General features: G+C 37.2%; 2 protein-coding genes across 3 annotated transcripts in view; one reads left to right on the plus strand and one right to left on the minus strand.

The window, feature by feature from the left end:
- The window catches only part of wrnip1 (WRN helicase interacting protein 1), a 53,222-nt gene extending 32,130 nt beyond the window's left edge, over window positions 1-21,092 (minus strand). Inside the window, exons 1-3 of the mRNA XM_039753421.1 lie at window positions 20,282-21,092; window positions 13,545-13,739; window positions 4,923-5,164 (exon numbers count right to left, since the gene is read on the minus strand). Of these exons, the coding sequence (XP_039609355.1) occupies window positions 4,923-5,164; window positions 13,545-13,739; window positions 20,282-20,914 (1,070 nt within the window). The 5' untranslated portion in view covers window positions 20,915-21,092. The remainder of the gene's footprint in view (window positions 1-4,922; window positions 5,165-13,544; window positions 13,740-20,281) is intronic.
- LOC120529538 (myosin light chain kinase 3-like) overlaps window positions 5,136-27,321 on the plus strand; it is a 161,361-nt gene continuing 139,175 nt past the window's right edge. The window contains exons 1-2 of one of the 2 annotated variants that reach the window (XM_039753418.1): window positions 5,136-5,226; window positions 25,150-25,402. In XM_039753418.1, the coding sequence (XP_039609352.1) occupies window positions 5,171-5,226; window positions 25,150-25,402 (309 nt within the window). In that variant the 5' untranslated portion in view covers window positions 5,136-5,170. The remainder of the gene's footprint in view (window positions 5,227-25,149; window positions 25,403-27,321) is intronic. The other variant, XM_039753419.1, reaches the window with a different exon arrangement.

The raw sequence follows: 27,321 nt of genomic DNA on the forward strand, positions 1-27,321 counted from the left end.
AACAATGTTATTCATGCACATACTACAAATTAACTACACAAATTAAAGCACATTTCTCCTTTGAAGACAAAACATTGCTGCAGGTGTGTTAAAATTTATTTTAGTTACAAATACATTGTAAAAAGGCTCTATGTGGGCACCGACCGGACACTGACCGACACCATGAAGCACACGTAAAACAAATACACTTTTGTTTGTCTTCACCTGTGGGGTATGTCTTCCCCGTGACCCCAACAGGCACAACACAGTCCCACGTACATCAGCACCGCCTGGTGGCGCCTGCGGGACCCAACAGGGCTGCACTCAACTCCAATTCTCATGGAGCCCTGCAGGAAACAGAGGCACCGCTCCAAACCAGGGGGGCGGCCATCTAGCATCCAGGGGCAGGTATTGCACAGTACATGGCTGCTCCCCCTGAACATACAACAAAGGGGCATCCCATCCGGGCATGGACCCCGGCCATCCACCACAACATGTAGTACAAATATCCAAAGAAAACCTATGCTAGGCAAAGAATAAGGCTGATGATTTGCAGAAAAGAAAAACTAGTGAAGTAAATAAAGATGATGTTTACAAAAGCTGAACAATATATAATTAACATGTGTTGTTCACTAAGTTGAAATCTTTGTTGTAAGATTATCAATGAGAAGCATGCTGATGCAGAAGCTTAGCTCTGTTGCCTTAGTTTTCATGAAAACTTCGTTTGAATGATAGCCCATATCAATGTGAACTGGGTTCTTCAAATTTTACTCCATTTCTGCGGTGGTATAAATGGAGTCCCAAAACCTGAAGATGGAAGGGGTAGCTGAGTGCCTTCTACCTGACAGCACTTTCCTATACTGCTAAAAATACTATATTAAAAAAATCTATAAATATTTTATCCCCAACCACTTTCATCCGAGGTGTACAAAACAAAAACCAATAAATGTGAGACAGCAAAAATTTTGTACATTATAAAAGATAAATGCCAATAGACTATAAAACATAAAAAACAAACTAGTGTGAGACAGCAAACATTTTGTACATTATAAAAGATAAATGACAACAGACTGTAAAACATAAAACATAAAAAAACTGTTTGTTAGACCATTTCAGTTTGTAAAACTGTATTTGAAACATTTTCAATAAAAGGAAACTCTTAAAAATAACATTGCAGTCAGTAAAATGTCATTTGCCTTTGAAACAACTTTGCTCAAAATCAAATGTTTCTCTTGTTTCAGGATTGTGTTATGAGTGCCAGATTTAACCATAATTGCCTGATCTTTTCACAAGTTATGCATGGCATAGACACACTGACTTCATATTTAAATGGCCAAATTGTGTTCAAGGACAGATATAACATGCACATTCATCAAAAACTATTACTTGGAATTTCAAATCAGTATTGTGAAATGGGAATAAAATAATATACAGAAGTCTGCATTTCAAAAAGCTGACTGTATAGTTAACAGATGTGAGAGGTTTTATAATCCAGTATGCCTCTTTCTGTTTCATAATAAAGATCAAGTGTTTAGAGGTGTATGCTGTAATATTATAGAGAGATCCAACTCCTATAAAATGAAGAACTGTTACTGTAATACAAACATCTTAACAATAAATGGAAACTTTTACTGCTGCTTCAAAGTTCCTATTGAAACTTTCACCTTTAAAACATGAAGGAAAACTGAACAGGCCATGCATAGCAATTAAACCTTTGGGATACTAGTAACTTCAATAGCACATATTTTTTACCACAACGTTAATGTATATAATTTAAAGGCTACATACTACTAACTAAAAAGTTCCACTCAGTCTTGAGTAAAGTATTTCTGATTCCCCAGGAATGCTTGCTTTATTTCAGGAAGACAGCAGGGAAAAAAAAAAATTACTAAATCACAATTGAGTATGTACATAGTGGCCTAATGGAGGATACAATGTTTTGAGCAAAGAACATAGCAGCAACGACAGCTCGTGTATAATTATTTTTATGCATATATATAAGCACATATACTACATTCAGCCACTCTGATCTTTTAGGCTTTGTGGGGTTATACTATCAACACAGTAACAGGCACTAAACAGTCCATACTATCCTTAGTAACTAAACTTTCCAGGTGCTTAAATGACAACCAAATGTTACAATCAAACTTCTACCTCCCAAAGCATGTCCTGGGTTTGACCTTCAGTTAATAATACATTTTATTTATACAAGGCGCCTTTCTGAAAACTCAAGGACACCGAACAAACAATAAATAAATAAATAAAAAGATGCATTATAAACAACTTAAAACATCAGAAAAAACAGAAGATATAAAAATGAAAACCAAACAAAGCCACTGTAATCATAAAGAAAAAGCCATTTTAAACAGATGCGTATTAAGTTTACATTTAAAGGTTGAAAATGATTGGATATTTCTAAGCTCAGTAGGTAATGAATTCCAGAGCTTGGGAACAGAACAGCTGAATGCTCTGCTCTTCATGGAGGTTAGACAGGTGAGAGGAACGGTCAGGTGGATGGAGGAAGAAGATCTAAGGATACGGGAGGGAATGGCAACATGAAGGTTGGACAGATATGGAGGGGAGAGGTTATGAATGGCCTTAAATGTTAATAGCAGAATTTTAAAATCAATTTGAAACTTAATCGGGAGCCAATGAAGCTGTTGCAAGACCGGAGTAATATGGTGAATATATGGGGTTCGAGTAATGATGCAAGCTCCAGAATTCCGGACTAGCTGAAGCTTATGGAGAGATTTATTAGAGAGAACAAAGAGGAGTTAATTGCAATAGTCCAGACGAGAAGTAACAAGACTGTGAACAAGAATGGCAGTGGTATGGGGAGTGAAGGAGGGGCAGATGCGATTAATATTACATAGATGGAAATAAACAGACCGGGTGATGTTATTAATGTGAGATTGGAAAGACAGAGTACTATTGAGGATGGCACCCAGACTCTTGACCTGAGGTGATGTGGAAACAACGGAGTTATCAATCACAAGAGAAAGATTATCGGCTTTGGATAATGATGATTTTGACCCAATGAGGAGAACCTCAGTTTTGTCACTGTTTTTAAGAAAATTCGAAGAAAACCAGGATTTAATTTTAGCAATACAGTCAATAAGCGAAGATGTTGGAAAGGTGGTGGGTTTACTAGCATGGTAGAGCTGGGTGTCATCAGCATAATGGTGAAAATTAATGTTATGTTTACAAAAGATATTGCCAAGGGGAAGAAGGTAAACAATAAAAAGAAGAGGCCCCAGGACAGAGCCCTGGGGCACACCTGAAGTAACAGCATTGGGTTGGGATGTGAAAGTTTTAAGATGAACGAACTGAGTGCAGACTGAGAGGTAGGATCTGAACCTATCAAGTGGAGTGTGCCACTGGCCCATGTCCTGCAAACAACTGGCATGAAGGAAGCATGTGTACACCCCAGTGATCCTTAGACTTGTGTCAGTAGGAAACGCTATAACTTCCTTTTACAAACTGGTCTAAAATGACCAGGTTTTAATAGCAGCCTATTACTCTAACACAAAAAAAGGAAAACCTTTTCCCAGCAGGCTACCATGACCCATTCCTACAGCCAGGTATTTGGATTATGCTTGTTGCCGATTCTCTGCTATCTGAAAGAAGCAATACTTACAAGAAGCCTTTTTTATTTGGAGTCACCTTATACATTAACAAGTAGGTAGTTGGGGTTTAGGTGAAATGACAGATGAGTAAACCATATGTTTAACAGGAAATTTGATATTTTTTGACTTAAATACAATTTGAGTACATATACTATATAATGTGTTCTGTCAGGAAAATGATTGGGGTTCTCAAGTTAATGTTTGGGGCTTAAATGAAGAATTTTGGCATCTACAACAGATCAACACTGCAACATCTATTTTTGGCAAAAATTCAAATTACTCTTTTACCTAAACACTAATCTGGAGTAATCAATGTAAAAGTACTCTCTGTAACAAAAGCAGAGCTAATGCCAAATCCAGCTTTTTACTTATTATTTACCTTTCTGAATAGTTCAATAAAGAACAATAATTAAGACCACCGTCTCTAAATAAAAATTATATTGTAATTAAATCATAGTGTTAATATATTCATGAACACTGCTTATTCTGCCATTTAACATTGAAATTAGCTACTATCAGTGCATGAAAATTATGAAAACAAGATATTAATAGCTAATGAAAATTCCCCATTAGGCACTACTAAAACAAAAAAATTACATTTTCAAATATATGTTTTTTGGCAAAGTTGCAAACCTTTATTCAAGTAAACCTCCCTAAGAGACACATCAGTGAACTTAAGGCAAGCATGCCTTAAATATTACTGTATGAATAATTTGGCTTCAGAAAATTATTCTACTTGAAAATCAACTCATTAAATCAGGAATTTGTAATGCAGTGTGCAGGCTCAATCATTATCCTATTTAAGATTTTAAACAATGCTGTATAAATTCAATAGCAGATGCCAGAATTAATCTCTAACCTTCAAAGAACAGTTAAAAATTATCTCAAGCTTGGTTATGATGGAAATTAGTACTGTAAAAAATAAAAACAGTTACAATGCCATGACCAAGCTATTACATATAATGGAGTGGTTATTATTATTTTCTCTAATATTCTAAAGAATTGTTTTATGTTGTGAACAGAATAACTGTCTGCTTTTACCAAAGATTCAAATTACTATTTTTCCTAAACACTAAACTGAACAGTAGTCAATATAAAAGTACTCTCTGAAACAAAAGCTGAGAAAATGCCATGCCCAGCTCTGCAACTGACCTATAAATTAGCTGTCAAGCCCCATTCAGGTAATAATGTTTTTGTTTAGGCTTCATCTACAAATGGGCATTCCTCTGGAAAGTTTCATCTCTTATGTTCCTTGGCAACATATGGACTGCAAATTCCAGGAGTGCCCTGTCATAACAAATTGCAAACTGCACTCACTCTGAGCTGCCACTGATGTCTCTAATGCTGGCACTGTCATCACCCTCTTGTTCCAGTACTCGGATCCCAAGGGAATCCAATGCCCGAGCCAGAATAGATTCCATTGCTTCCACAGACAGCTTCTCCAGCACAATGACTCTGCAGCGACTCAGAAGAGCAGCATTCACCTGAAAAGAAGGGTTCTCCGTTGTTGCTCCAATCAAAGTGACTGTGCCGCATTCAACGTGAGGCAGGAACGTATCCTAAAGATGGGAGGCAAAGAGAAAAAACCTTACAGTGCACACGATATACCACCATATTCTGAGTAAGTCACTATAATTTTTAAGTATCAGTCTAATAATTTTCACATTTTCTGCATTAACTTTTCCAAAAATAATTTATAATTATGAAAATGTAATGCTTTGTATTTTAAGTCAAACACTATATTAAAATGTCCATAAAAATAGTAAGCATATAAATCTTAAAACTATAATTCTGAAAAAAATAAATAAATACTACTTTAAAATATTCTACTTACTTGATCCATTGAAAGACTATGTAACTTATGTGAGACAAAAATTAAATTAGTGATTGCAATATTTCTTATTTTGTTCTCTATTGAATGCTTATGTCTTTTTAAATATACAATATACCTTTTTAAATAAATAAACACATATAGGGAAAGGAATGCTCATAAGACATATCAAATTCATAAACATGATTAATGAGTTTTACTACATATAAGTAAACACTATTTCACACCGTGACATTTCTTGTGAAAGCCAAGGTACATTTAGAGTAAATAAGTTAAAAGAAGAATCTACACTTATGTGTTTTAAGATATGAATATGTGCTAATTTTTGTCCATGTCATTGTTCCATTACACACTTTGGGTAAGTTTTTTTAATTCGTTATGATTAACTTCCATCTATGGGATAGGAATGCAAGGCAATTTAGTTTAATAATAAAAAAAAATTCCTCATTAAAGACAGCAGTCATACCAGTCTGCTGTTACATTTAAAATTAATAAAAGTAAAAAGAAATCAACTGTATAATGACATGAAAGCTAAACTTATAAAGCATTAGCTTATATAGAGGATTGTTTTACTGGGACAATTAATGCTAGGAATCAACTTTCAACAAATGTGTGGACCAAAATAAACCAGCTGAATTACAGAGGTACAGATCTCATCATAATATGCCACACTCAGTCTTTATGGCTCATTAATTGTAGATTGTGCACGAGAATTGTTTTTTCTATAACAAGGAAAAAAAACCAAGAAAATATGAAAAATACAAAAAGTATATTAAGTAAATTTATTTTTGTCTCCTCATTATAAAAGTATATTAAGTAAAAAAGTATATTAAGTAAAATTTATTGTTGTCCCCTCATAATAAAAGGCTGCAAAGTATAGCAAACCCATATGACCCATCAACATGCAATTGATTATTCAAAATAAACTGTTAAATGTATATATCATAAACATCAAACAGAAACACTGGAATCTATATAAAATGCATTATGGGTATAAAGTAAGACTGCTCTGGCGGCTGGTGCCTGCTCTGCTGCGCATTCCTGCTGGCAGCCAAAAAAAATATCCAGCCGTCGAAGAGTTAAATATATGAATAAAGAAAATGTAAGAAGGGAAAAATGGGCTATGTTATTTAGAATATTTTCATTAGAATACTGAAGTAATTCCAAAACAATTGGGATATAAAATATTGATATAATTTCATTAGGCTTACATACCAAAAGTAGGTGCATTTCACCCAGGGTTCTGCCATATTATCGTATCAGTAATATTAAAAAATACTAAAGTACTGTATCTTGATTGCCTAACTGCAGTTACCACACAGATCTAAGCTAGTAAAAATAACAATAATTTTGTAAGAAAGTTAACATTTTAAACAATCTATATATGTAATTCACTAAGGCAAGACGACCATGGAAAGCACGCCGGAAGGGGCGTGGATTCACTAAGCCACCGACAAGTGAGACACCTATGGCGCACGCAGGAAGGAGCCACGCCCACCAACTCCAAGACCATTGGATACGACGACGACTCGCAGAGCCATGCCCACCAACTCAGACGCGACAACACAGAAAAAATGGTGTCATTTATATTCGTCTGTCGTAGAGGCAACATGCAGCTCCGACCCACGCTGACTGTTCATAGAGGCATATTTCTCGCGGAGGTGAATCGCCATATGCAGCGTGTAAAACGGTTTGCGAGGGGTGTCCCATGGGATCCTTAAAACATTCCTTTACAACTGAAGCTAGAACACAATGAAGAAAGCAGTCTTTAAAAAACGAGTTTTCGGTTATGACGCACGACCATACACGCTACATACAGCAATTCGCATCTGCGACAAACATGCGTCTTCTTAGATGCTCCTTCACTTTGTACACTTCCCCCTCCCACCTCACTACTACCGTGGTCAGGTGTCTTGGTGGATTATATATAGAAAGGCAGCCAAAACCGCACAGAGCAATGAAAAGTCTACGTGAGTCACAGGTGCATCTGAACTGTACAAAGACGGAATGATTGTGTGTTGGTTCGTTCCGTGCATTGGTTAAAACCCAATGAAGGAAGCAGTCTTTAAAAACCAATAAGCCCTGTGCCTCTGTTTCATTACCGTCTCACCTGCTTCACCAATGCAGGCCCTGCAACAGGGCAGCCAACCGGGTAACCAAAGTCTTTGGGTTCAGGGGGGAGTATGGTTACAAAGCTGAAACTTAAAGGAATTGACGGAAGGGCACCACCAGGTGTGAAGCCTTTCGCTTCATTTGACTCAACACAGGAAACCTCACCCGGCCTGGACACGGACAGGATTGACAGATTGATAGCTCTTTCTCGATTCTGTGGGTGGTGGTGCATGGCAGTTCTTAGTTGGTGGAGCGATTTGGCTGGTTATTACCGAAAACGAACGAGACTCCCGCCTGCCAAATATTTACATGACCCAACAGCGGTCGGCGTCCAAATTCTTAGAGGGACAAGTGGGTTTCAGCCACGTGAGATTGAGCATTAACAGGTCTGTGATGCAATTGTATGTCCGGTACTGCACACGCGCTACACTGAATGGATCAACGTGTGTCTACCCGGCGCGGGGAGGCGTAGGTAAGCCGTTGAATCCCATTCGTGATGGAGACCGTGGCTTGCAATTGTTCCCCACGAACGAGAAATTCCCAGTGCAGCGCGGTCATACGCCGCACTGATTACGCCCCTACCCTTTGTAACCCCCATCGTGTGACTTAGTGGATTATATATAAAAAAGCAGCCAGAACCGCAAAGAACAATGAAAATTCAACGTGGAAATTAAATTACGGATTTTTCAAATGTTTATTTTTTCCTCTTTGCTTAAAAATCATTTAAAAAGCGGCCTGATTATGCGGCGTATGCTACGCCGCGGGTTGGCTAGTAACATATAATTAGGTAAGCCTAGTAAATTAATTTTATTTTAAAGTCCAGCCCCCTCAGTAACACAGTGCCATAATTCTGGCCCTTGTAGTTGATGACCCTTTCCATAATTTGTTCACAATACAACATAGGAAACATAGTATAATGTCTCATTTTCAATAGTTTCAACTTATGTCATGAAAAATATGAGCTCATTTTGAATTAAATGGCAATCTCAAAATACGTCTCAAAAAAGTGGGACGGGGGCAACAAAAGCCTGGAAAAGAAAGTGGTACTGCAAAGAAACAGCTGGAGGAACATTTTGTAGCTAATTAGGTTAATTGGCAATAGGTCAGTAACATGATTGGGTATAAAAAGACCACCTTAGAGAGGCAGAGTCTCTCAGATGTAAAGATGAGCAGAGATTCACAAAACTGCAAAACGCTGCCTCTACAAATTGTGGAACAATTTCAGAATAATGTTCCTCAATGTAAAATTGTGAAGACTTTGAATATCTCATCATCTACAGATCAAAATATCATCAAAAGATCAACAGAATCTGGATAAATCTCTGTGAGTAAGGGATAAGGCCGAAAATCAGTATCAAATGCTTGTGGTCTTTGGGCCCTCAGGCAGCAATGTGTTAAAAACAGGGATGATTCTGTCATGGAAAATATTGCTTGGACCCAGGAATCATCGTCTATGAACACTGTTTGCCATGCTATCTACACTTGCAGGTTAAAGCTCTATCATGTAAAGAAGAAGCCATTTGTAAACATGATTCAGAAATGCTATTTTCTCCTCTGGGCCAAAGCTCATTTAAAATTGACTGAGGCAAATTGGAAACTTTGCTGTGGTTAGACAAATCAAAATTTGAAATTCTTTTTTGAAAAACATGGATGCTACATTCTCTAGACTAAAAAGGAAAGGAACAGGTTGTTCTCACTCAGTTCAAAATCCTGCACCTTTCATGGTATGGGGATACATTAGTGCCTATATAATTGGCAGCTTGCATATCTGGAAAGGCACAATTAATGCTGAAATATATATACTGGTTTTAGTGCAACATATGCTCCCATTCAGGGGAGGCCTTGCATATTTCAGCAAGACAATGCTAAACCACATACTGCATCGATTACAACAGCATGGCTTCATAGTTGAAGAGTCCAGCAGCTGAAATGGTTTGCCGGCACTCCAGAGCTTTCACCAACTGAAAACATCTGGCACATCATGAAGTGAAAAATACGACAAAGACGACTTAAGACTGTTGAGCAGCTAAAATCCTATATCAGAAAAGATTTGGACAACATTCCTCTCCCGAAAAGTCTAACAACTGGTCTCCTCAGTTCCCAGACGTTTACGGATTGTTATTAGAAGAAATGGAGATGCTACACAGAGGTTTAAAATGGCCCTTTACCAACTTTGAGACGTGTTGCTGCCATCAATTCAAAATGACCTTACTCTTTTCTTAAAATGCTATGTTTTCTCAGTTTAAACTTTTGATATTTTTTCTATTTTTTATTGCTAATAAAATATGGGTTTAAGAGATTTTTCAACTCAATGCATTGTTTTTATTTAAATTTTAAACATCAAGCCAACTTTTTTGGAACTGGGGTTGTATTATGACAACAATTATCAAATCTGCATAATACAATTCAGGGCCATGGGTTTGTATGAAATAGCACTCATAATTATTTGCATTTCATCATTTACAATATTACACTAAAGCCTGTATGCAGTTTGCAGACTTTACCAAGCAAGTTAATAACTTAAGCATAAGAAACCAGTCAGTTACTTTGCAGTGTGAGTATAAAAGTCCTGAAGTAGCTAAAAATTGTACCACTTCGACCACCCCCACCCATCATCTTCCATTGTGAGACTGTGTAAGCGATACTTAATATGGTTTTCTTAATTTTACAAATACCTGTTCAGTTTTCATGTATTTTTTTTTAATTGTAATAAAAAAAGTATAATGTGAAGATTGAAAACACAACATCCCGACATCTGAGCCACTGCTAACATTTCTTTCTATAACATAGTCATTCCTATTTTAGGCATTAACTGATATTCTTCTAACCATTGGTTTGGGCAACACTGATCTAGCATATTATTCCAAAAAGGACAGTAAAGAACCTAAATATTTCCTTGATTGAGAACACAGGGGGTGGAGGGAAACTTAATGTGCAGTATATGGACCCAGGTGAACTTTTACCATCTTTTTATTAAAGCTACACTAGATGTTTAAGTCACGTCTTTCAAATTCACCAATTAATAGAATATATTTATAATACCTAAAATACATTATCTTTAATCTTTCAATTATAATAAAATAATCCTGCAACGAAACAAGACATTTTGGAAGATTTTTTCAACGCCTGCGAGTTGAGACCTTGGTCATGAGATTTTTTCAAGTCCCGCCCTCCTATCAATCATTTTCAACCACGCACACGGTAATCTCACCTCTCATTCGTGTGAATGCTTTTGACAAACACATTTTCTGCTCTCTCAGCTCTTATAAATTTTAACATTTTCCTCACTTTAAGTTCCCAATTAAAGAAGACGTATTATGTCCAAATCCTATTGAAGAATTTCATCACTAAGGGGTATCAACAGAAAAAATGAGTACACCGACAATCCTAGCAGAGAGAAACAATGAAGTCAAATGGATTAACGCCAAAAAAGATGATCGGTAACTTGGCAAATTGGTTAGACTAAAAAAAAAAAAAAAATAGACTAATAGACTATGCTGAAACAGTTGGTGGTGATCGTGTGGAAGATGAAAACATCAACTTAATATCCCGAGGAATAACTACAACCATTAACCACACGAACTACTGTAGAAAGAAGGATGTATCCAAGAAAAGTAATGTAGTACATCTTCCGCGGATAACATTACACAACAAAGGAGATCTCCATATGCCATTTGCATTAGAACGTTAACAGTTTCCCATTAGAATAGCTTTTGCAAAGACAATTAACAAATCTCAGAGCCAAACATTCGAAAAAGTTGTTTTATTTAATAGAGAGAAAAGAAATGAAATTGAATCACGGGCAGTTAAATGTTGCGTTTTCACAATGAAAGTCGAAACACAGAATCAAAATTCAATGCGATATTGACGAAAATGTAATTCAAAAAATTGTTTTTACTGAAGTTTTACAGTAAAAGTGTAAGTTTAAAATGTATCTGTGTGTTAATTTCAAAGCCAAACAGAATGAAATTGTATTATCAACAAATAACTCGAATGCAACAAGAAACATAATTTACTTCCAAATTATTATGTTTTACTCTTTTTTAATATGGTTAGTTACTCACTGTAATGTAAAATAGTTCTATTATGCATATGTGAATATGCTCATGAATTCTCATGAAAATAAAAATCTGTTTAATTGTACAACCACATCTCCATACACAAGCGACAGAACCACAAAGAGGCTAAAATTGGTCAGATTTTTCCCCCTTTTTAATATGACACACCTACATCATGACTGGCACATCTATTGGTTTTAAAAGACAGAAAATTAGTTTAGTAGAGATCACCTGTCTTTAGTCAAAGATTTTCAGTTGATTATAGTATAATGCACCTTATCTGGAAGGTCCAACTTGTTGTGAGTCAGTATAGTGGCCTAACCTATAAAATAAAGAAAAAAAAAAAGAAAACTCCAAACGCCTCTGTGAAAAGGTGACTGAAAAGCAGGAGAGTAATACAAGAAAATACTCAAGTCACTGAATATCCCTCGGATTCCAGTTAAATAATTTATTAATAGACAGAATTGGTCTGGCACAGCTGTAAATCTGCCTAGAGCTGACAGTCCAAAAAATTTTTTGCAAGAGTAGTAGTGAGACCTAGGATAAAGCTAAAATGGCCGAGATTGGAGATACTGTGCCTGTAAAAACAGTTGCCCGTGGGCTTCACCAGTCACAGGTTTAAGGTATGGTGGCAAAGAGAATTTAAAAAAAAATGTTCATGACATCTCGGCTACAGTTTTCATGAAGCAATATGTGAGTCTCCAGAGTCAGCTGTAAGATGTTTGTATAGTGTGACAAAACCAAAATTGAGCTTTTTGGCCATCAGACTAAACAACATGTTTGGCATAAGGAAAAAACTGTACATTATCACAAAAAATACACCACCCCCAACATGAAGCACAGTGGTGGAAGCATCATACTATGACGATGCTTCGCGGCAGCAGACCCTAGGAGGTTTGTAAGAGTAGAGGGTAAAATAAATAGAGCAAAATACAGAGAAATCCTGGGGGGAAACCAGATGCAGTTTGCAAGAAACCTGCACTTTGAGAGAAAATTTGTTTTTCAGCAATACGATTACCCCAGGCATAAAACCAAAGCTACACTGGAATGACTCAAAAACAACAATGTTAAATGTCCTGAATGGACAGCTCAGAGTGTAGATCTCAATCCAATTCAAAATCAGTCATAATCCCCATTGCAGCCTGACAGAGCTTGAGCAGTTTTGAAAAGAGGGAATGGGGGAAAACTGCAGTGCACAGATGTGTCAGACTGATAGAGACCTATTTATACAGACTCATGGCTGGAATTGCTGAAAAAGACACATTTATGAAATGATTACTTATGCAATCAACTATTTTGGGTTTAATATTTGTAATTAATTTAGATCCATTTTCATTTAGACATTATCAACTCTTTCTACGTTAATCAATGTCAAAAAAAGGCAAAGTAAATACACTGTGTTCTGAAGTTGTATAATAGTAAAATATGAAAACTTCCAATAGGGGTGAATATATTGTATAGGGCACTGTAGTTGCCCCATAACGTGGTAAGACCTAACAGGTTATGTTAATTAATTGTCCAATGTCTTTATTTTGTAATCGTCACTTCTGCGAAGTTGAGATTCACCATTAAATGCCACTGTACACAATTGTATTTAAGATAAACCAAAAAGATGTTCCATTGCTAACATTTTACAGTTTTCATGTCTGGCACTTCACCTTGCACAGAACAAGAATCAATTTTTGATGGGCTCAGCCTTGATACACTAGCATATGCAGCAGGTTGATTTTTACATTTTGCTTAAAGTATCAACTTGCACACTTTAAAATGACAAATACTTAATGGCAAATAATTTACTTCTCGACATAATGCCTACAGTAAGCAGGTATTGTAATAAAACATCTTAAAAGATCTGAATCTTAAAATACATGCAAGATATTTTTTAATTAAAAAGACAAATCACAAAGAAGCAGCAGGTTCAAAAGAGGGTCATCCTACCTGTTGTGATTTGTTAAAGCGGTGGATTTCATCAATAAACAGGATAGTTTTCCTTTTGAATAATTTCAGCTCATTCTGAGCTTGCTTGATTACTTCCCGCACCTCACTGGTTGATGTACTGGTTGCTGACAGGGTAACAAATCGAGAATTGCCACTCTTCTTGCTATTGGTAGCAATAATATGTGCCAAAGTTGTCTATAAGAGAAAAGGTGAACATTACTAATTCTGTTATTTCTAATTAAAGTTGCATCTCATAATAAAAATTCTCTTTCTTTGGAGCATTTTTGTGAAAATGAACACTAATAATCTAAAACTTCTAATAATGTATTTGAGGACTCTTCTGTAAGAGCATGATGATGCTTCTGTAATTAGCTGTCGACTTTTTTTTCTTCAACAAGTTGAACGGAAAATTCATCAAATGACTTTTTTTTTTTTTTAAAAGAACATTCCATATACAAGGGGGGACATAAAAATTACGAGAATTAAAAAAAACATAGAATACATTTCTGAGAACATTTCCAACATTTAATCACCCTCAAAATACTCTCCCTGAGACGCAATACACTAGTCCCACCTGCGGAAGCCAGCCCGGACACAGACAGGTGGACACGTTAATGTCACCCAACACACATTTATTCATAAATTATTTACAATGTCCAAGTGCACACAAATCCCAAAAGTCCCCAAAGTCCTGGCCAACAACAATGCCTCAGTTCCTTCAGGCCGCCTCCTTGGCTCCTCCACCAAGCTCTGTCCGACTCCACTCCCAACTCTTGCCCTCGTACGAAAGGAGTCGGCCACACACAGATGTGCCCCAGGTGCTTCCCGACATGCCCCAGTGTGCAGGAAGTGCCGGCTGCGTACCCAGAAGCACTCTGGGTGTCCCCAGTCCTCCCCCCCGGTCCTTCCGGGTGTGGTGGAAGTGCTGAGGTCCAGGGCTCCAAAGGCACGGGGGAGCCCCCTGGCGGTGACCACGGGTCCCTAGAAGGTTGAGCTTCTAAGCTCTGTACCCGTGGCCCCCAAATGAACCAGGGCGGTCGCCTCCACATGGTCTGGGGAAGGCGCGAGCCTTCCTCCGGTCCTCCTAGGCGTCCCGGCCGGGTCGCCACCCCAGCCATCTCCGACACACCGCTTTTTCCATTGTTCAAAACTGTTCTGAAACTCTTGCAAAGTGATAGCCTTCAGTGTCTCTGTCATTTGCTTTTTGACCTCAACTACATCCTGAGAACGCTTTTGTTTAAGGTCCCTCTTCTTTCTTTGAAAAAAGAAAAATAAACACAGGGTGCAAGGTCCGGGGAATAAGGGGGTGGAAAACCATTGTCATCCTGTTTTTTGCGAGGAACTAACACACACTCAATGCTGTGTGTGTGGAAGCGTTGTCGTGATGCAGAAACTACTCTCCTTATCACCACAATTTGGGTCATTTTCGCCACACTGCATCACACAAATGCTTGAGCACTTCAGGACTCCACAGTATAGGCTCCTAGTGGCAAACATTGGAACTAACATCCCTCCAGAAAAAAATGTTGTTATTTTTGGGTCTCCCCCATAAATGATACTGTGATGATCAGTCTGTTCTCAAGGATCCACTTGTACAGTTTTGTATAATGCTGCATGCTGTCAGTTATCAAAAGTTTCCCAGTTTTTTTTTATATTATTTTTTTATCTTCGATTATATGCTTTGTACCTTAGTAAAAACATTGTCTGCAAAATATTTTAGCCTGATTCATGAGCGATCCGGAGTTATTTGATACTGGCATATTATAAAATAAACCCAAAAATAAAAAAGTGACAATAAAATGTTCAACACATTATCTGCAGACTGGTGTGTGACATATTGTATAGCCTAACCAAAGGAGTAAAACAGTACTCTGACTCGGATCCACTCTTATGGAAATATTTGCCCACGTTGCACCAGCAAGACTATCTATTAGTTGGCATTAGAGTTATACTAAAGCAGCTGCTGGGATTTACTGAGCAGCATTTTGGCTGCTAAAAGTAGCTGCCAAAAATGTAATAAATCAAAGAACTTCTTTTTAAAAAACCTCCAGGGGTTGCAAGCTTTCCCAGCAAAATTCAGCAAGAACTGGTGAGCTTTGATTTATATTTGAATTAATAGTTTTAGAAGAATAGATAATACAAATGAGATTAAAAGAATATAAACTTTAAAATAGTTAACTTTACAATGTGCACCTTATTAAATTGCATAAAGTTTTCAAAATTTGGTGAATAACACACAAAGGTACCCTGTCACAGTTGAATGTGAAGTACAGTGAGCTGTCCCTTTCATAAGGAGCTCTGTTCACATGGTAATGTTCTTTGTGGAGGGGCACCACCTTCTGGGAAACAGCTATGGTGAACACAACAAAATGAAATGCAGGTTGGGGCATAATTCATCTATTTTAAGGTATAATATTTACTTTGGAAGACTGGAAAAGGACATAGCACATGGATGCACATAGGCACTTCACACACTTATGGGAAGTATGCAGCAAAGTGTTGTCCATTCAAATAACTCTTTGGGACCTCACGACTGCAACACTGATGATGAGTTTTTCCATGTTGAATAATAAGTTGATCTAGCCAAGGATAAATATATGTAACTTTCTCTCTTTAGTTGGGACAGTAATAGTAATGAAATGCATGTGTGTGACTATGATTTTGTGCAAGAATGAAGTCAGATTGTATTACTTATGAATATGTGGCTGATTATCTTCTAAAGCTAGAGAAAACGCTTTGACAAAAACTGTGATGTCTTGGGTTTTAGGAAGTAATGTGTGTGTATATAGTTAGTCTATTCAATAGAGTTCTAATGCAAACAAAACAAAAACTCAACAAGATCTGGAGTCTGTTCCATAAACAGAGATTACATTTTCCTGCATCTCAAAACATCCCCCAACCTTGCTATAGTGCAATTTTTGCACTAGATTATCATCCATTGTTAGAACACCAGATCTCAAAAGGGCTCACAGAATTCCAAATACATTGATCTTGATTAAGGCGTGTTCACAGAATTTTTTTCAAGCTCTGAGCAGATGATATGGACTACAAGTCTGAGAAACAGATAGCAACAACCTTCATGACAGCAGAGTAAGAGGTGCTGGCACAAGTGCATAAACATTATTGGCATAACTGAGAAAGAAGGAGCAACTGAGCAGATGCTGCCAAGGAAAGGAAGATGGCGTATCGTGGAGGAATAATGCTGACAGAGTGAATGAATAAACCAGTTAATCAGTGAAACAGGCGTGAACTTTGTGTAGACAAGTACAAAATGCACCACTGATGATATTACCTTCCATGAAATGTTATATGCCCTGAAGTAAGCTCTGTATTCCGTTTTTGCAATGGTAATGCTTTCCAAAAAGAGCAAGACTCACGGCAGTGTTTGGCACATATAGAGTTGTTCTAGCCCTTACTTTAACAGATGTCGAACATTAGTCTGTGCATTGAATCCTGTATTACCCAGTAATTGCATACCAAAGGAAACCAAAACTTAATTGCTTTCATGTACAGAGTATTAAAAGAAGACTTGGAACAGCAGTCACTCTTTGAATGGTAGCTTACTCGGTTCAAACCTGACTCACTGGATTTTTGACTTCAACATTTGTTATTATGTGTGTGGCAACTCATATCTTAAAAACTGAAAATAGCATACATTGACTTTTATATGACATATATTAGATTATACATATTTGTGATTCTGCATGTATTTGCACATTGGTGCTGTGTAAAGATTTCCTACATTGTAAAGCTGTGATTTGTTAAGCAGCGTTATACATAGTTACCCAGTTATGAGTAACCAAGGTAGATAGTTACTGTTAGTTTATTGTATTTTATATTGCAGAGTGATTATTTTCGAGAGCTTGTTGATTAAATATGATGATGTGAACACAATAAAAAAAAACATGCAATAAATTAAGACCGCGTTCACAGTTTCCGATTCTGTTATCTGTGCACAGTTGGGCATATATAGCTGGGCATGCACTGCATGGTATATTTATTATACCATGGAGTGCAATGCCAGCTATACATGTGGGACAAACGTCTTAAACACTCATATACAAGAACATCGCAATTCCGTCAGTAGGAAAGACCCACGGTCTCGGATATACGCATATAGAAATTCAACCAGACACATGTTTAACTGAGACATGGTGCAAATAAATTTAAAAGCTAATACTAAAAGTGCCAGAGAGCTGGCTGAATAGTGCTTATAAAACTACAATGCCATTAATAGACACTTGGACATGAACCCAGCTTATGCAGGCTTAAAAACATCATCCACATATTAAATAAGATTTTATGACTAACACCTTCCCCCTACTTCCTCATTTGCTATGTATTGCCTTCAATTCCAGTATGTCTAATCATTAGATATACTGTGGACCAACAGGGTGTGCACCAACTAACCAAACACCCGACATGACAGGCACAGACACAAGTGTCGTAAAAAAGAAGGCTTTTATTCCATGGGAAATGTTTTCTAGTTGTTTCCCACTAGCACCAATCATAATACAGCACTTCTAATTCTCTTTCCTTTACCTCAACTCCTCCACAGGCAAGCTTCATTCCTCTTCCTCCCGACTCTGGCTCAGCTCTGTAAGGCAGAAGGCTCCTTTTTAAGCAGCATCCAGGAGCACTCCAGGTACTTGTTAGGGAGGTCTGGAATTGCTGTCAGGTGTGGCTGAAGCCCAATGTAGGGCTTGGCAGCTCCCACAGGTGGCATCCACAGAAACCAAAAGGGCTGTGCCGACAAACAGTAATTCCCATACAACCCCATGGGAATCAGAGGTTCCGTTGCATCAAGGGGGCTGCCAAGTAGCAAGTTGGGGAAGATAGTCCCCTTCAAAAGCCATCTTCCCGTTCTTCCTTTAAGGACGCGTCCCACCCGGCCAGACCTCACTATATATATATATATATATATATATATATATACGCACACACACCAATATGTATTGCATATTCTGTGTTTAGAATTAGTGTGTTGTTTTTCAAAAAGTGATCCAAAGCTTCATATTTTCTCTGACTTCATTTTAAACTGGGTATTCTTTTGTGTGAAAGCTTTGCACTAAGGATGGAGTGACTCAGCTGCTACGAGCTCACAAATGAAAAATTAAATACATATACAATACATAGAGGCCTTTAAGCCCTCCCATTGTCAACTTATCTGTAAAATGATTACTGTACTATTAAAATGTTTAAGTGCTTTAATTGTCCAAGTGTATTAGTGGAACTATTTAAGATTTTTTACATTCTGTAGTCCTTCATGAGCACATTACAGTGTTCAAAACACTTCATTACAATTGCCTTTTTTTTTTTTTATTTCAGTGTTTAAGAGCAATTTACAAGCTGTATAAAATTCTAACCCACTTTTTACTTATGTATCACTGTAACAAAAGCTGTGATGTAAACACAATTATGAAACACTTTAGAGTTCCTGTTTATAAAGCTAATGACATTTACACAAATGTCAGATCATAGTATAATAAACGTTTATCCTCTGACCAGTGAAGGTTTAATAAGACTACATCAATAAAAACCTCCTCGGCTAAACGATACCCCCATGACCTCTGATAAGGAATATACTTCTCTGAAGGAATTTATGTATAACAAAAGGAACTAGCGTTGTCTTGTCTTTATTTGAGAAGTTACTGCATCTGTTCTGTAAACATTTCAACAATTTGTATTTTTGGACACTCTGGTTACTGTAATGCAAAACAACATATGGATTATATAATTTCAAACTATGGCTATATTTCCCAGTTCTGAGGTTCTTCCATTTGATTTTGACAGGTACAAAGTTTGTTTATGCCTAGGCTCTGGAGTTAATGAATCCTTAAAAAAGACTATGTACTGTATGCTTTTTTAAAATCGATTGTTATTACTACTGTGTTTTATTGTCCTCTTGATATTTAGAGAAATAAAAAGAGTACTACATTTGTTTCTAAAAGGAAATAAAACAGATACTCCTCCCAGAAATTACATTTCACTTATCCCATACAGTTTGTTGTGACGGCCAAGAAAAATTTGTAATGTAAAGTTTTCATGCAGAACAGAGAGACAAAAGTTTACGATACAATTAAAAAGTGACCAAACTGCAAACAATATCAAAAAGTACAAGGGGAAAACAAATCTCACATTTGTTGGGTTTGTTGTAAATTACTTGCGGAATAAAGACTGGCGAGCCTGTCTTTCTAGACCCACTGAAAATGGTTATGAAAAGATGATCGTTAAAAAAAACAGAATACTGTATAGCTACTTTCTGACTAATCGTAATATTAAACGAAAGAAGAAATTAAATAAATCGGCACTGGATCTTGAATTGCTACAGATCTTATAAACGGTGGTCACTTGGCCATCACGTGGCTAAAACGTAGGAAACTTGCATATTATGTCTCCTTTACAACTGGCATTATCATGCGTTTTGTATGATTTAGTCCGAGTATATTTACCACTGGTTTTAAAATGCGTCACTATCGACTGCAGAGAACGTTCTGACGTTATCTTCCCCGCGCAAAATTCAAATTACTTTCCGATTACGTATTAACTGCACGCGGACAGAAATGCAAATACATTTACGCGAGTTAAAAGTGGTCGCTGTCTGCTTCTAACCACATCCTAGTGTATTTAAATCAGTTATTTAATGAGTTTAGAGTTAACTTATCATAATCGGACTACGAAACGACGTTTTAATGCTACAAGCAAAGAGGGGCCTTGATGCAATGCACTGTACTCACCTTACCGCACCCGGGTGGTCCCCAAAGTATCAATGAGGGGATGTCTTGCGTTTCTAACAGTGATCTAAGGAGGGTATTTTCACCCAAAACTTTGTTTTGTCCAAAATATTCTTCCAAAGTACAAGGTCTCATTTTTTCTGCTAAAGGTTTACTGTCGTATAATTTCTCCCTCGTTTGGGTCCCCAACGTTGCAAGTTCATCCTGGGCAGGTTTGGAACGAAGTTGGTCACCTGACACGTCTCCGCCTGGAGCGCTTCTCTTTCCCAACTTGTGGATATTCGCAAAACGGTCAGCCTCATCCGACTTCTGGAAAGTGGTACGTCTATTGGAGAAGAATCCAGGTGCATCACTGTCACCAGTAGTACCAGGCTTCCCTTTCTGGAAAAGAGAAAACACTGATGTGGAAGGAGCGCCACTGCCCTCCTTGGCGCCCCACGCCGACATGGCAGGACACGGCTCCGCGGTGCACTGTTTTTTCCGTGGTGGCTCTCCACTACTCTCTGATTCTGGTTCCTGTTCGTTCACCTCAGCTTGCAATAAACAGTTATCCAAATGAGAATTTATATCAGCCGCTTTAAAATCACGCAGACACACAGGGCACTGGACAATGTCCGCGCTACTTTCCTGCGCCATGGTTCTCTTCTGGAGCGCCGCCTACTTTTCGTAGCGGCCTAAACTTCAAGCAAGCTCAGAGATACGTAAAATGGAACATTTTTTGAATGTGTTTCCAAAACAGAATGTGTTCTGAAATTCGAAAATTAAAGTTTGTACGTTTACGATTACAACGGAAACCTCTCAACATCAAGGTTGTGCAAAGGCTTCTGGGATATGTAGTCCTAACGTTCACGTGCAACGTGATGTCTTCGTGGTATGCCACCTTTTTAGTAAATACACATTCTTAAAATGCATGCGCAGAAATTAATTACACGTTGAAGCGAATTGTTTCTTAATTTCATATTTTTCAACAGACACCTTTTTATTCGAATTAAAATACAATATATGTTAAACGTCAGTGTTTATGTAGGGTTGCCAGATTAGAAAATTAGAAATACGGGACACTCTTAAAATCTCTCTCTATATTACTATATATATAAATTTATACATGCCCCCTACACACCCAGACCAATATTTTATATCAAAGCAGAGACATAAGTTAAAAACATATAGCAAGGATTGTAATGGGTTATGAGGAAAACAAAAGTAAAATCATTTGAAAATTATTTAATACAAGCTAAAAAAGTCTGTAAAAGTGAAATCATTTGAAAATATTTATTTAATACAGGCAGTTACAAAAAAAGTGGGCTGCGGCAAGTAGTAACAACACACTTTGTTGACGCTGTATGTTGTAATGCTGATACAGAACTGCACAGCAGCGCGACTGGAAAGCAAAACAGTAACAGTGTCGCTGTCCTCAGCCAACCAGGCAGCAAACACTAGTTTCGTCGTTACATTTGGGTAATTTTCAGAAAGAGAATCTGAGAAAAGAAAGTATAATTATAAAGTTAAAACTAGGTACCGTATGAAGGTAGTTGAAATACATTTTTATTATGAAATTTGGAACTAAATATGGGACATTTGGGTGTCCCTGAAAGTTCAGTACGGGACAGGGGACAAAATGATCTAATATGGGACATGTCCCGTATATATACGGGACGTCTGGCAACCCTACCTTTATGTTACTATTACATAATTTTCTTTTCGCTTTACAATCTTCTATATAGTATACAGTATACAGTATATAAAAGCTAAATACCACACTGACTCACTCATCACGAAATCTCCAGAACCATGAGGACTTGGGATTTGAAATTTGGAATGTAGGCTACCCTTGGTCCATAGGTGCTCGCTAAGAAACGGTTTTAAAAATTTCGTGGTCCAAGCGCGAAATTTCTTATAGTTTTTTAGACACGTTTGTATGTCTGCCAGCTTTTCAGGACAGAACTACTTAACGGATTTAGATCGGGTTTTTTTTCTATAGTTTGCTTGAACATTCCGAGGATTTTGCGGCTTTCTCATCGCGCTAAATATCATAGTTTGATTGCGGTACTGATATATTAGCGTGAATCCGAGAGAGACTCATCGGGCTTCGCCCTCCTCGCTCACGCGTCTGCCTTGGGGCATAATCTTAACTCCGCTTAGTTAGCGAACGATTTTTCAATAATTTGCTTGAACATTCTGGTTGATTTTGCGACTTCTCTCATTGCGCTAAGAATATCAGTTTGTTTGCTGGAGTGAGGTGAGGGAGAAGAGTGATGTCAGGTATAGAGAGCTGGGCGGGGCCCTCCTCACTGTCCTGTTTCACTAATACGGGGTGAGCGGGCGAAGCCGCGGGGGATGGCTAGTCAAAATATAAGTTGAGCTGTAAGCTGAATACATTTGTTTATGCGGTAATACACCCACCTGTTTTAACACTTACTGGGAAGAGCGGTGCTGGGGTGGAACTTTATCCAGGGCCTAAAGTGGGAAGGTACACACCAACACACTTTTTTATTGTCCTTGTGTATTGTGTGCCTCAAAACTCCGAGGGGGGTAGTCCCCCCTGCTCTTTGATTATATATTACTGGATTGTGGGGCACAAAGTTTATGCTTACATAGGGTACTGCAATTTATGTGAACATAGTTCAGACACTGATCCTATCCCAATGGTCTATCGTGAAAGTCAGGAACCAACACCGGATGGTTTACAAAGCATCCCAAATCCAGCTACTAGCACTATACGATCATGGGCAAGTCACTTTACCAGCCTACTCTCCACTTGAAAAAAAAAACCAAAAGAAATGTAACCAACTGTATTTCAAAAGCTGTAATTCCTCTTCCATAAGAACATACATAAGAAATCTGACAAACGAGAGGAGATCATTCAGTCCATCAAGCCTGTTGTCTTGCTAATAGGTAAGCTGTCCCAATATCTCATCCAGATATTAAAGGTTGTCAAGGTTTCTGCTTCAACTTCATATCTTCATAGTTGTAAATCTGAAATTAGGAAGTTTAAGAAATTAATTGATTGGTTCAGAAAATGAATCAATGTTACAGCAACAGCAACAAACCAGTTTACTTTTACAGAAGTGAAATATACAGTAACTGGGACTGGATGCATTGTTAGCAGCAGACGTTACAAATATGGGTATGACAAAAATACAACAAAAACAAAAAATGATCAGGTTGAATATTTACTATTAAAACATAAAAGAACATAGGAAACAATTAAATGAAAAATACACAATGGGTTTATCCATCCATCATATCCTAACTACAGGGTCACAGGAGCCAATCCCAGCCAACACAGGGCACAATTTAGAATCGCTAATGCACCAAACCTGCATGTCTTTGGACTATGGGAGGAAACCGTAGCACCTGGAGGAAACCCATGCAGACATTGGGAGAACATGCAAGCTCCATGTAGGGAGGACCCAGGAAGCGAACCACGGTCTCCTAACTGTGAGGCAGCAGCGCCACCGTGCTGCCCACAGTGGGTTTAATTGTCTCTTAAAGGTAATCTTTACAATGAATGGCTTCTTTCAACAAAATTTTAAATGTCTTATACTATCTTGAGCTTATTTGCCCTAAAGCTTCTGCTCATCCTTATATTTTTGAACACTCTAATTCTGTTTATAAAACTTTTGTAAGTCCATAGTCTATTAAAATAAAGGGAAATGAATCTCAAGAACCAAAGAGAAGGGGCAAATATCCAAATTCCTTATTCAGAGATAATTAACAATGTCTAATTTTTTTCAAGGGCAAATGAATCATCTCTCGATCTGAACTACATATTTATTTATTTTTACCCATTTCTTTACTGGAACTTCTTACATTTTTAACTTTAAAATGCTTAGTAGCATTACTCTTAATGTCTACTGTAGAAATTGTTATTTTTACTTGCAATAAAAATATGCAGTAGTTTTATCAGTATGTGTTATCACAGTCGGTTAACACAGTAGGTATTATATTTAAACTGTAGCAGAGTTTTCAAAATAATGCAACTCGGGTTAAACTTAGACCAAGTTTAGAATAGAATCTTTGAGACTGATCTTCAAAAATAGTTGAAGTTAGCTTTTGATAAAGTTTCTAATGTTCTGTATCAACTCAAAAATGTACATAGTACACATTTTTCTTGTCTCAAGACTATTGAAAATATCAAAGGAACCAAGACTGTAAACATGAGGGAAGTCAGCAGGCACTAGATGAACTGGGTTAATGTGTTTTGACTGTATCCTGTGATAGGATTTTGTTGGATTAAAATGTTCTGGTTTTTTATCAAACAATCTTGCATTCACAATAATGACTAATTCTCTAACAGCACTGATAGGACATCGCTGTTTAGTGAGAATCTATTTTGATGAATTACAGTATACTGCTAGCATGCCATCTTTCTTGCTCAACTGGAAGAATCCTAACCCACATACTATAATACAGTGAGATACAAGTGTAATGTTTTACTTAAAATTAGTTAGAAAAGTAATTAACTTTATGAATAACACTTCAAAACTTCTTTAGGAATGACAGGCATTTTTAATATGGTCCTCAATTAGTTGAACATGTCGAACCATTGATAGAATTGTAATAAGTGCTTCAAATTAAATATTTTTTTTCTTCTGTTCTCTAAATGGAAAGAAGAGGGGGTATGCCTTGCATATATGTAATACACTTATTGTTCCTTTTAAATTATGTAAATAAAATAAAAGGGACACATTTTGTTTAAATTCATTCTTTAAACACATAATGTAATAATGTCCATTATTTTTATTTTTACATTTGTGATTTTCCTCTTTGAGCCTAATGCTGCCACATTGAAACCAGGCTCCTGAAGGCTCAACTGGATTTAAACATATTATCTGTGATCCTATTTAATGTTTCTGTTTCCTTCTCAGCATGCAAAGAAGCAAAGCTGCAGATAAAAACATCGAAACACTTGCTGAGAAGGAAGAGAACAGTCCAGAATGCAAGGAACTCTCTGAGACTTGCAGCTCTTTCAGAGAGAGACTCAGAGTCATTCATAAAAGATCTAATAGTCTAAGGTTTGGGAAGATGGCCTTCTTTCACTATCTAGAGAGAGTGGAGACAAGGAGAAGTTTTTGGGAGGGGAAGTCAAGCAAGGCTCAAAGTGGTCAAGAAGAACACAAAGTAAGTGATCTTTTTGTGGCATTTTTCCTATACAATGCTTTGGATGTACAATCTTACCAGTTCAGTCATGCTTCTGAAAAATGACCAACAGAAGTGTCCTGACTATGAATATTTTAAATTATATTTTTAATCTAAACAACCAATTGTTTTAAAAAAACTAAAGAGCATCATTCTGTTCACTGCATAATTGTCAGGAATTTCTTAAGAAAGATTTATTACCTTCATTCATGCCATAAAACCATTTTTGCTTTGGTATGCACATTGAAATTTTGGGCACCAGTTGTCTGGAAACAACAATGAGTTGTGAGGGGCCAGCGACCGGAAGTCACGCTGGAATGACATCATTAGGACAAAATACTTTACATTAAAACATACAATAAATGTAAAATGAAATTTATAGAATTAAATAAAACACTATACAACCAGCAGTAAATTTAAAAACAAGCAAAGGATTAAGAGGACGGTACTATCAGTATCACTGATGGTCATGGAAATTTAGAGAATAGAAAGGCATCTTCAATATAGTTTTAAAGAGTTCAGTTGAAGGTGACTCCTTAATGTAGTAAAGTATAGAATTGCACACATGAGGTGCAGCAGCTGCAAAAGCCTTGTCCCCCATAGTTTTGCACTTACTACAAGGAACCACTAGAGACAACTGACCAGCAGATCAGTTTCACTGGCTGGTGTATAATACACAATAAGATAAATAAATGGGAGCATACCCATGTAAGGATTTAAAAACTAACAGTAAAATTTTAAAATCAGTTCTACATCTAAATGGCAGCCACTGTAAAGAGGTAAAATTTGGATGTACAGAGTCAGAGTTTTTTTCCCAACCAAAAAAATGAGCAGCAGCATTCTGAACCAGCTGCAAACTGGTATCAGGGATTTGCTGATCCTAGAATATGAGTTGCAGTAATCAAGCTGAGAAAAGATAAAAGCATGAGTAACTAGAATAATGAGTAAATAAATCCCTAGAAGGTAAAAAAGGCTTAACCTTGGATAATAGATGAAGCTAGAAAAAGTAACTCTTGGCCACAAAATTAATCTGTTTTTCAAAAGAGAGGTTGCTTTTAAAAATAACCCTAAGATTCAATTTGAGGTTTGCAAAAGTCCATGAAAGTGCCAAGAAGTTCAAAACTAATTTGAGCTTTGAATGTAGGTCCAAAAAATACAGGGTGAAAATACTAGATTCCTGTCATCCAGATTCTCATGTGCAATATTTGGTACATTGGAAGGTTTATTCTCCAGAGGATTGTTCTTGAGTTTTGGACAGTGATGTTGTTGATGTTCTTCAACTACTGAAGATGAATACTGAACATGTTCTGAGCCTATGCCATTTTGGGTGAATTTTCAGGAATTAGTTAATAACTAGGCTGACCCGCCTTTTAAGGCGACTGACTTTTAACTTGACCACTTCTTAAGGCAATTCAATATGTAGATCAATTTGATTTTTTATACAAACTCATTAATTTGGTTGTATTGCATTTGAGCGGTATTACTTTAATACTCGTAGTTTCTGTTATTTTTGTGATGAAATTTAAACTTTTTTTCTATATTGAGGTCAGCCTATTGAACCCCCCTGATATTTACTATGCGGTGAGGCATTTGTACTCCATCAACATTAATTATTTCCAGAGACATAATTTTGTCTATTTTTCCAGCTTATCGCACACAAAAGCAAGGGAACGATGGGCGCACTAGAACTCTGCTCACATCATGTCGCCGTGCATAAGCTGCAAGTAGTAAGTCTGTGATAAGTGGAATACCGCTACGCTTTCCACTCACGGGACGGAAGGACAATCCCGACCGCTTTTATATAGTAAGAAAGACGAAGAAGATATCGCACAGTCTGGAGTAGAAAATCATCTGTTACCTGGAAAAACGAAACTACAAATCCCATCATGCATTGCAAAATG

Source organism: Polypterus senegalus, chromosome 5 (assembly GCF_016835505.1).
Source record: "Polypterus senegalus isolate Bchr_013 chromosome 5, ASM1683550v1, whole genome shotgun sequence".
Taxonomy (NCBI): domain Eukaryota; kingdom Metazoa; phylum Chordata; class Cladistia; order Polypteriformes; family Polypteridae; genus Polypterus; species Polypterus senegalus.